The sequence below is a fragment of the Marmota marmota genome, unplaced genomic scaffold (assembly GCF_001458135.2).
Source record: "Marmota marmota marmota unplaced genomic scaffold, marMar, whole genome shotgun sequence".
NCBI lineage: Eukaryota > Metazoa > Chordata > Mammalia > Rodentia > Sciuridae > Marmota > Marmota marmota.
In genome coordinates, this window is record NW_026000185.1 from 29,156,184 (window position 1) to 29,166,314 (window position 10,131).

A 10,131-nucleotide genomic window follows, 5' to 3' on the forward strand; every position below is an offset into this window, starting at 1 on the left:
TCCTGCTGCTGCTGCTCCTGCTGCTGCCGCCGCCTCCTGCGGCCTCCGCCTCCGGCCAGCCTCGGGGCAACAAGCCGGTCAACCCAGGTGAGGACCCCGGAGCGCCAGCGGGCCGAGCGGGCGCTGGACGGACAGTGTCAGCCAACCTGGCCGGGGAGGGTCGGGACTCCAGCCCCGCACGCGCCTGGGGGGCGGTATCACGCGGCCCCTTGCCCACTCCCCACCCTGAACTGGAGTTTTCAGCCTCTCCAGGCAAACTGACCCCGAATTCCTGGATGTCACTCCCACCTGGCTCTCACTGGGGTCAAAAATGTACCTGGGTGGGAAGAATTTAGAGGGAACTGGAAAGAAGAGGAAAAGGCCGAAGTGGAGTTAGGAAAAGGGATAGATGGGGTCCTGCAGAGAGCCAGGCACGTGGCTGGGAAGTCTCAAGTACGCATTCCTGGCTGACCTTAGAGAAGCTGCTGGTGATCACCGTGGCCACCGCGGAAACAGAGGGATACCGGCGTTTCTTGCAGTCTGCTGAGTACTTCAACTATACTGTGCGGGTGAGGAGGGGACCCTGGGTGAGGAGTGGGCTGAGAACTGGTGCCGGGCCCCCACGGTGAGCCTGGGCAGCCCTCAGTCCTTGTTGATTGGATTCCTCCCTGGTATGTGGATCTCCCACAGACCCTGGGCCTGGGAGAGGACTGGAGAGGGGGTGATGTGGCTCGAACAGTTGGTGGAGGACAGAAGGTCAGATGGCTAAAGAAAGAAATGGAAAAGTATGCAGACCAGGAAGACATGGTCATCATGTTTGTAGACAGGTAAAAGAGCCAGGAACTGGGAGAAAGGAGAGGGTGAACATGAGGAGGGATAAAGATGCTGAGGTTCCCAGCGGCCTCCTGTTCCTCCTCCCTTTCCTTGCTCAGCTATGATGTGATTCTGGCTGGCAGCCCCTCAGAGCTGCTAAAGAAGTTCGTCCAGAGTGGCAGCCGATTGCTGTTCTCTGCAGAAGGCTTCTGCTGGCCTGAGTGGGGGCTGGCAGAGCAGTATCCTGAGGTGGGCACGGGCAAGCGCTTCCTCAACTCCGGTGGTGAGTGGCAGAGTGCCTGAGATAGAGGGGCTAAGAGTGTTCCAGGTGCCTGGGGGCTGGAGGGACAGTGGGGCCAGGCCTATAGGGACTTTGGATTTTGAAATCACCACCTCCCCTGCCCCCTCCACCAGGATTCATTGGCTTCGCCCCCACCATCCACCAAATCGTCCACCGGTGGAAGTACAAGGACGATGATGATGATCAGCTCTTCTACACGAGGCTCTATCTGGACCCCGGGCTGAGGGTAGGTGGGGCCGGAGAGGGGAACTCAGCCTTGTGCCTGTGGGAGGCCTCTGCCTGGGGGAGGCAGACGGAAGGGGGTTTGGAGGTGTAAAGAGAAGAGGGTGGGAAATGATGTCATCCCACCTGCCGTTCATCTCCCTGCTCATCCCATCCAGGAGAAACTCAGCCTTAATCTGGATCATAAGTCCCGGATCTTCCAGAACCTCAATGGGGCTTTAGGTGAGGAGGAAGGCACTGGACGGTGGGCAACGAGGGGCCTACTGCTCGGGGTCCTGATTGGGAGGGGCTCCTGGTGGCCTGTGGCTCCCCTGAGTAAACCGCACTGGGCCAGCCTCGGTAACGAAGCAGCAGTGGGGCTTGTGCCGAGGTACCAGCCTCCGAGATCCCACAGGGGAAGGTGCCTGGCTGTCCACCCTGTACCGATCCTCGGCCATGTGGACACTGGATCCTGAGGGCTAGTGGCTCACCCCAGGTCACACAGGGAGCAGGTGGAGCTCCAAGGGTGGCAGCGCCTGGTCAGAGCTCTGGGGAGAGCAGAGGTTCCTGTCTAAGTGGAGCCACCGTCTGGGGGCCTTGCCGCCCAGGCACCCTCATCCCCTTGAGAAATTGGGACCCCACATTTAGAAGAAGCCATTGTTTGGCAACTCCCAGAGAAAGGGTGTGTAAAACCTGGCCTTCCTCCCCAGATGAGGTGGTTCTGAAGTTCGATCGGAATCGTGTGCGCATCAGGAACGTGGCCTACGACACGCTCCCCGTCGTGGTCCATGGAAATGGTCCCACTAAGGTGCCCTTGTCTGCCCCATGCCCTGGGCACCCCCAGCCCCCTTCAAGTCCCTGAGCAGCAGAGGTGCCGGGAGAGCTTCCTCCATACCCTGCTGCCCCGTCCTCTGGGCCGACCTCCCTCACATCGCCCCTGCACTCCTCCACCCCAGCCGCTCCCCGTCTCTCCCTCACAGCTGCAGCTGAACTACCTGGGAAACTATGTCCCCAATGGCTGGACTCCCCAGGGAGGCTGTGGATTCTGCAACCGGGACCGGAGGACACTCCCGGGGGGGCAGGTGAGGAAGGGAACCAGGTTGGGGTCCCAGAGCACCCTGAAGTGTGTCAGGCAGGGGAGCTCTTGGGAACCCACTGGCCGGCAAGGGCTGAGGGGCAGAGAGGCCTGGGCTCTCCTCTGAGTTCCGCTGTTTGCGCCCCCAGCCTCCCCCCCGGGTGCTGCTGGCCGTGTTCGTGGAACAGCCCACCCCGTTCCTGCCCCGCTTCCTGCAGCGGCTGCTGCTCCTGGACTACCCCTCCGACAGGGTCACCCTCTTTCTGCACAACAACGTGAGAGCCCCAGCCTCTCCCTGGGCCCTGCCCTGCCTGCAGCCCGCTCCCCTTCCCGCCTCGCCCACGCCAGCAAGCGCTCAGCCCGCCTCTCCGCCCGCTGCAGGAGGTGTACCATGAGCCGCACATCGCGGACTCCTGGCATCAGCTCCAGGACCACTTCTCAGCTGTGAAGCTGGTGGGGCCAGAAGAGGCCCTGAGCCCAGGCGAGGCCAGGGACATGGCCATGTGAGTGAGACCTGGTGGGGAGGGTGCGGGCTGCCATCCTGGACCACTCCATGGCCACCTCCACAGACAGCAGAGACCCTGGGTGGGGACAGGACCATCCCTTTTCTTCCCCTTGGGGGTAAAGAGGGGCCCCACACACCCCCTAGTCCCCTCCCCTCTCTGCTCCCTGTTGGGCTCATCTGTGTGGGTGTGTCTCCTCCAGGGACACTTGTCGGCAGGACCCTGAGTGTGAATTCTACTTCAGTCTGGATGCCGATGCCGTCCTCACCAACATGCAGACCCTGCGCATCCTCATTGAGCAGAACAGGTGGTCCCGCCCGGCTGGGCACCCCACATGCCCTGGCACCCCCAGCCACCCCATCCCTTCCCCCTCAAGGCTCCCCAGGCCTCTGCCCAGCCCTCACCCCACCTGTCCATAGGAAGGTGATCGCCCCCATGCTGTCCCGCCATGGCAAGCTGTGGTCCAACTTCTGGGGGGCCCTGAGCCCCGATGAGTACTACGCCCGCTCCGAGGACTACGTGGAGCTTGTGCAGCGGAAGCGCGTGTGAGTCTTCCGGGGTGGGGTCTCTCCTCCCATCTGCAGAGATCGGACCCTGGCCCTGGCCCCCACTCTCAGGTCCATTGTGGCGACTCGGCAGCTGTGTCGTGGCTGCGGGGTAGGTCCCAGCTGTGGATCAGGTGGCTGAGCAGTGCTTGGCAGGCTCCAGGGCTAGGGTGTCCCGAGGAAGGAGCCTCTGGGATGGACTGGGCAAAATTTGGGGGTCTCCCACCTCGCTGACCCTGGTATCACCACCTGCAGGGGCGTGTGGAATGTGCCCTACATATCACAGGCATATGTGATCCGTGGGGAAACCCTGAGGACAGAGCTGCCCCAGAGGGAGGTGTTTTCGGGCAGTGACACTGACCCGGACATGGCCTTCTGTAAGAGCCTGCGAGACAAGGTGAGCAAGCAGGGCCTGGGGTGCAGGGCCTGGGGCTGGGCACTGGGAGGCCAAGGGCAGCCACCTAGCGTCACCTCTGCCCCCTCTCACACCCACCCCACCCTGCACCAGGGCATCTTCCTCCACCTCAGCAATCAGCACGAGTTCGGCCGGCTCCTGGCCACCTCCCGCTATGACACAGACCACCTGCATCCCGACCTCTGGCAGATTTTCGACAACCCTGTCGTGAGTGGCCCTCCCTCGGGGAATGCTCCTTCCCTGCCCTTGGCTAAGGAGATCACCCACACACGGGGGCTCCCGGGAGGGTCCCATGTTGCCGGGGTGGTGGGGGGTGGCCCAGGGAGGGTGGGAGGAAGGCTCCTCTCAGGCACCCCAACATTCCCCCAGGACTGGAGGGAGCAGTACATTCACGAGAACTACAGCCGGGCGCTGGACGGGGAGGGGCTGGTGGAACAGGTGAGCTGCTCGGGACTGCCCACCTGGAGGCCCTGCTCCTGGGTCCTCCACTAGGACTGGCAGTTCTCAAACTGAGTTCCCAGGGACCTGGGGGTGCTCTGCTCAGACAGGAGGGAGGCAAAGGCTGAGCAGGTGGGGCTCTAGCCCCAATCCGGGTGTCAATCACAGTGATTCTCCTTTCATCTTTTAAATACATAGATGTTTCTCAACTTAGGATGGGGCTGCATTCCCTTAAGCCCATCGTAAAGTCCTCCGTCGTGAGTTGAGGACCCTCCATGTTGGTGTAATCATACCTTTAGAGAGGGCTGCACTGCTGGGCACAGTGGCACAAGCCTGTACTCCCAGCGACTCGGAAGGCTGAGGCAGGAAGATTGCGGGTTCAAAGCCAGCCTCAGCAACTTGGTGAGGTCCTAAGAAAATTAGTGAGACCCTGTCTCAAGATAAAAATCTAAAAATAAGGGCTGGGCTTGTAGCTCAGTGGTGGAGTGCTTGCCTGGCATGTGTGAGGCCCTGGGTTCGATTCTCAGCACCTCATATAAATAAATGTATGAAAAATAAAGGTCCATCAACAACTAAGCAAAAAAAAAAAAAATTAATAAACATGCCTGTGAAGGCTGGGGAGCTCCGTGGTGAAGTACCCTGGGTATGACCCCAGTACCAAAGAAAGAGGAGGGGACGTGCTGCTGGGAGCCACTGTGCCAGTGTTGGTGGGGGGCTGGTCCCTCTTGCCATCTGTGCCCTGCTCCTCCCCCCTCTCTGCTGACCTTTCTTCTGGCCTGGCCCCCGCTCAGGTGGCCCTCCCTGCCCCTCTGCCTTTGCTCGCCTGTGTGCTGCATGTCCCCCACGCGCATATCCCAGCCCCGTCCCCCTCTGCAGCCATGCCCAGATGTCTACTGGTTCCCGCTGCTGTCAGAGCAAATGTGTGACGAGCTGGTGGAGGAGATGGAGAGCTACGGCCAGTGGTCGGGAGGCCGGCACGAGGTGAGGGGAGAGAGGCCGGGCTCCCGCAGGCGGACGCTGGGTCTGACAGACTGTGAAATCGGGAGTGGGTGCAGTGAGGGGGCCCAACTGGGAGGGAGGCCCAGAGGCACCGTGGCATCCACTCAAGGCATATTCAGTGAGCTGCTGGCCCAGGTGGCTCAGTGCAGGGGCCAAGCCCACAGGCTGGAGCCAAGCAGGGGCCCTTGGCCAGCCGTGGGAGGAATCTGGGGCCTTCATTGCAGAGGCCACAGCTTCCTGAGACTCCAGGCATCAGCGAGTCAAGCTGAGAGAGAGACAAGAAAACTGTTCAGGTGGAGGGGACATGAGCGTCAAGGCCTAGGGACAAGGGAAGGAAGGAGGCCGGCGCTGCCCCCAGGTGCTCAGTGCCCACCGCCCACAGGATTCAAGGCTGGCTGGGGGCTATGAGAACGTCCCCACCGTGGACATCCACATGAAGCAGGTGGGCTACGAGGACCAGTGGCTGCAGCTGCTGAGGACGTACGTGGGACCCATGACTGAGAGCCTGTTCCCGGGCTACCACACCAAGGTGGGCCCCGCTGTCTCCCCCAGCTGGGGGTCTCCTGGCAGGGCACTCAGCCCCTGTAGCCCCTGGAACCCCATGGACTTGGGTCCCAGCAAGGAGCTGCTACAGGAGGCAGCCCAGGGCGGGAAGCGGCCAGGCGGAGCCCCAGGGCTGGCCTTGATACTGGTCAGCATCGGGCCCTTCCTGGCCCCTCCTGGACAGGAGCTCCTGTCGTCCTGTCAGAAGAGTCCGTAGACCCCCAGCCCTCCCTGCAGCCTCTCCCTCGTGTCCCCACAGACCCGGGCAGTAATGAACTTCGTGGTCCGCTACCGGCCAGATGAGCAGCCCTCTCTGCGGCCACACCACGACTCGTCCACCTTCACTCTCAATGTCGCCCTCAACCACAAGGGCCTGGACTATGAGGTGAGCCGCAGCCAGCCCCCCACATACCCGCACTTTACCCTGGGCCTCCTGCCCCTGCCTGGGCCTTTGGGCAGTTCCCCAGGTGTTTTGTGTCGTCTCCTGGATCCCTTCCGGGGGCGCCTCCCTCTGTCCCCCTGGCCTGTATCACAGCCCTGCCTGCCAGGCCCCCTCGGACCTGCTCACCCCTCCATCCCCCATGGCTGCTCACCGCTCATTCTCTGTCCCCTTCCCTCCCCAGGGAGGTGGCTGCCGCTTCCTGCGCTATGACTGTGTGATCTCATCCCCGAGAAAGGGCTGGGGGCTCCTGCACCCTGGCCGCCTCACCCACTACCACGAGGGGCTGCCCACGACGCGCGGCACTCGCTACATCATGGTGTCCTTCGTTGACCCCTGACGCTCAGCCACTCTGCCAAGTCTTCCCTGCCACCGTGCCTTGGGGGGCCTGCCCCCCCATCCTTGGAGAGGCGGCTCTGCCCATCTCCTCTCTTCCTGAGTATGTCCCTTGTGCCTGGGACGGAATGTGTCACCTCACCCCACCCAAGGCCCTCTCAGGAAGCCCCTGGAGCCCCCACTCCACTCTGCAGCCCCCGGGGCTCATGGGAAAGGGTTCCTGGGGTCCCCATGTGATAAATTATTAAGGTTTCTCAGCCCCCTCCCAGTAAAGGAGGATTTGTAATTCTCGGGTCCATGTGTCATCTTTCTTCTACCTGTTGACCTCGTCCCCCTTCCTGGCACCCAGAGGAGAGGGGAGACCCCTGATTTCCTCCAGAGGGAGGAAGAGAAGCGGGGTGTTCTGTCTGTGGAGGGGCCTGGCAGCTTCCCAGGGGACCACATCCTCTATCCCCTTTGCTGCCTGAGCTGGAGAGTGCTTGAGAAGGCTGCAGCACCAGAGGACACAGGGTCAGACTCAGGGTCAGGTGCAGATGAGAGCCCTGAAGAGGGAGGGGTGGCGAGCACTGAGCCAGGCTCTAGGGACAGTGCTGGGGAAGCAGATCTCTCCGGAAGCTGGTCTCCAATAAGGAAGGACAGGGTGGAATCCTGCCTGCCACCTGCCAACAGCTGGGACCTATGCTTTTACTGGGACAAGATCTGGAGAGCCCTCTGGAGGGAGCCCCAGGAAGCTTCCTGGAATAGGGGAACTTGGAGCACACTCAGGGAGGGGAGACTCCTGAGAGCAGGTCCCCAGTCCAGCCTTCAATCCTTAATCCTCACAGCCAGCCCAACACTAAATCCTCTAGATTTATCTCCCTTTGAAGCCTTTTCAAACTCAACAGGCTTGTTTACCTATTCTGGGACATTCCTGCCTCTGGACCTCTCCCCACCCAAAGCTAAGGATCCTCCCCTCCCTCCCCCTGCCCAGCCTCCCTGAAAACCTCACTACTGACACCTTCCTTACTGGTAGGGGGGCTGGTCATCGCTCCCCATGGGTGAACATCTTTCTGGCCAGACTTCCAAGTCCCTCTCACTTCATCTGCCACCACCCTCATGCTGTGACCTGTGGGTGAAAGTGGGCTGGGCAGGGACAGGAGAAAACACTCCTGGAAGGGTCCCTGGATGGGGAAGCCTGCAGGAGAGTGAGGCAGGCAGGGACAGGGACAGAAGGAGTACACCCAGGCTTTGTGACAGGGCCTGATCACCGGAAGCTGGCTGTGTCTGTCTTCTCCATTCATTTATTGACACCTGAACTCTAGGTGCTGAGTGAGTCACATGATGGGCATGATAGCTGTCCTGTCCTCTCCTCACTTAACAGTCTGGAGGAGATGACCTTAATCGGAGAATTGCCCCAGAGATGGGAAAGTATTTTATGGTACAAGAGCATGTAACAAAGGCACCTGTGGGGGTGGGGATGATCAGCCATCCCTAAAGAAATGACATTCAGCAGGATGCCTGGTACATCCCAGCAGCTTGGGGGCTGAGACAGGAGGATTGTGAGTTGAAGGGTAGCCTCAGCAATGGCGAGGCGCTAAGCAATTCAGTGAGACCCTGACTCTAAATAACATACAAAATAGGGCTGGGGATGTGACTCATTGGTCAAGCGCCCTGAATTCAATCCCCAGTACCAAAAAAAAAGAGAGAGAGAGAGAGAGAGAAGTGACATTCATACTAGCAGCTCAGGAGGCTGAGGCAGGAGGATTGCAAGGTCAAAGCCAGGCTCAGCCCAGTCCAAAAAAATTAAAGTGACATTCCCTCACTCATCTCCGCAGGCCTCTGGTCAATATTGGGGATAGGTCAATACTCTCATGGTGATAGGATGCTCAAGAGCATGTCCCACTGTTTAGAAGGCCCTGTCTCCAGGGGTTCACCAATCTTTAGCCATTCCCACAAAGCCCTCCTCTCTGGAGTGACTCCCCCAACTGCCCCAGAGGCCTGAGCTGCTCCTTAAGGAATAGGCCCTCCACAGCCCTGCCCCCAGGATCAGGGCTGGTGACTATAAGATTTTCAAGTTGTTCTCCCTGGTGTCCAGAGCCCTGCCCTTAACAGCATGCCGGGATCTCTACCGGCCTGGCTCCTGCAGAGGCCTGGGCTCTGACCACCAGGACACTCAAGGCCTTTCTCCAGGCTCCTGGCCACACCCCCAGTCATTTAGGTGTGGTCCTATTGGTCATAGCCTGTGGGCTCAGGGACTGATATTCCTTCTCATTCAGGCTCCAGAGGCTCAGGGGGCAGGTCAGCAACAAGGGCGGAACTTGGGGCGGAACCAGGGCCAGGGGTCAAGGTCAGTGGATTGAGCCAAAAAGGAGGTCGGTAAGCGTTTGTACATTGTCCCTATGTGACTCCCCTCTGCGGAATGGAGGCCTCTCCCAGCCTCCTTTGCCGGAGTCTCCAAGCATTCGCGGTCCTGCAGTGGGTCTTCTCCTTCTTGGGACTGGGTGAGTCCCCAGAGCCTGAGAATACAGGCAAACCTGGCACGTGGGCTCTGCTTCCCCGTTCTCCAGAGGAAGACAATGTAGGGCTCTTTGGGCTCCTGAGGGGAGTCTGAATGCAGCGGAACTAGGAAAGGGCTGAGGGGAGGCTGGGCTTGAACACCTGAGCCCTGAGTGCGCCTCCCTTGTTCTCCAGGCTCCGTGTGCCTGGTGGCCCTGCTCCTGGCTCTCCTAGGCCGGGCCTGGGTCCTGGTTGTCCTTTACCTGATCTGGCTCTATGGAGACAGAAGCACACCCAGGGCTGGCGGCCGGCGCTCTGCCTGGGTCCGCAACTGGGCCATCTGGAGACATTTCCGAGACTACTTCCCCATATCGGTGAGGCCTGGAAAGGTGTAGTGGGGATGGGCCTTCAGGACACTCTTGGGACAGTCATCCCCAAAGCCCAGTGTGACCTGCTGGATGGGGTGCCCTCTGCTCCCCAGCTAGTCAAAACCGCAGAGTTGAATCCCTCCCGGAACTACCTCTTTGGCTTCCACCCTCACGGCGTCCTGGTGGTAGGGGCCTTCGGCAACTTCTGCACCGAGGCCACCGGTTTCTCCCGCCTCTTCCCTGGCCTCAGGCCACACCTGCTCATGCTGCCCTGCTGGTTCCAAATCCCTATCTTCCGGGACTACATCATGACCAGCGGTAAGGAGGAGGAAGTCCAGGCTCAGGAGCCTGAACCCAGGCCCCTGCTGTCATTTACCATTTTCTCCCCTCCTCTCCGGGCTACTAGGCCCAGCTCCGCCTTCCCAGTGTCTTCCCCTGAAAACCCAGGCGTCGGGTCCCCTAACCTCTGCCCTCCTCCAGGATTGGTCTCCTCTGACAAGACCAGTGTTTCCTATCTGTTGTCCCGTCCTGGGGGCGGCCAGGTGGCCGTCCTGGCCGTGGGAGGGCCCCTGGAGGCGCTGGAGGCAAAACCCGGAGCCTTGAGCTTGCGGATCCGGAATCAGAAGGGATTCGTCAAGGTGGCCCTGGAACACGGGTGAGGAGCGTCGGGTGGCTGGGGGGTCCACCCGGGCTGCCCACGG

At 60.6% G+C, this 10,131-nt stretch overlaps 2 protein-coding genes across 2 annotated transcripts in view; both read left to right on the forward strand.

The window, feature by feature from the left end:
• Plod3 (procollagen-lysine,2-oxoglutarate 5-dioxygenase 3) overlaps nt 1–6,873 on the forward strand; it is a gene marked incomplete at its 5' end in the record, with an annotated part of 7,171 nt that extends 298 nt beyond the window's left edge. The window contains 19 exons of the mRNA XM_015490697.2: nt 1–87; nt 457–548; nt 670–806; nt 912–1,075; nt 1,207–1,319; nt 1,474–1,537; nt 2,005–2,102; nt 2,275–2,376; nt 2,519–2,644; nt 2,751–2,872; nt 3,075–3,179; nt 3,292–3,417; nt 3,673–3,814; nt 3,926–4,039; nt 4,202–4,270; nt 5,147–5,251; nt 5,652–5,798; nt 6,072–6,197; nt 6,436–6,873. The exon at nt 1–87 is cut by the window's left edge and continues 298 nt beyond it. Coding sequence (XP_015346183.2) covers nt 1–87; nt 457–548; nt 670–806; nt 912–1,075; nt 1,207–1,319; nt 1,474–1,537; nt 2,005–2,102; nt 2,275–2,376; nt 2,519–2,644; nt 2,751–2,872; nt 3,075–3,179; nt 3,292–3,417; nt 3,673–3,814; nt 3,926–4,039; nt 4,202–4,270; nt 5,147–5,251; nt 5,652–5,798; nt 6,072–6,197; nt 6,436–6,591 — 2,195 coding nt within the window. The remainder of the gene's footprint in view (nt 88–456; nt 549–669; nt 807–911; nt 1,076–1,206; nt 1,320–1,473; nt 1,538–2,004; nt 2,103–2,274; nt 2,377–2,518; nt 2,645–2,750; nt 2,873–3,074; nt 3,180–3,291; nt 3,418–3,672; nt 3,815–3,925; nt 4,040–4,201; nt 4,271–5,146; nt 5,252–5,651; nt 5,799–6,071; nt 6,198–6,435) is intronic.
• Nucleotides 6,874–8,883: 2,010 nt separating this feature from the next.
• Mogat3 (monoacylglycerol O-acyltransferase 3) overlaps nt 8,884–10,131 on the forward strand; it is a 3,473-nt gene continuing 2,225 nt past the window's right edge. Inside the window, exons 1-4 of the mRNA XM_015491469.2 lie at nt 8,884–9,067; nt 9,258–9,436; nt 9,544–9,748; nt 9,911–10,085. Coding sequence (XP_015346955.1) covers nt 8,986–9,067; nt 9,258–9,436; nt 9,544–9,748; nt 9,911–10,085 — 641 coding nt within the window. The 5' untranslated portion in view covers nt 8,884–8,985. The remainder of the gene's footprint in view (nt 9,068–9,257; nt 9,437–9,543; nt 9,749–9,910; nt 10,086–10,131) is intronic.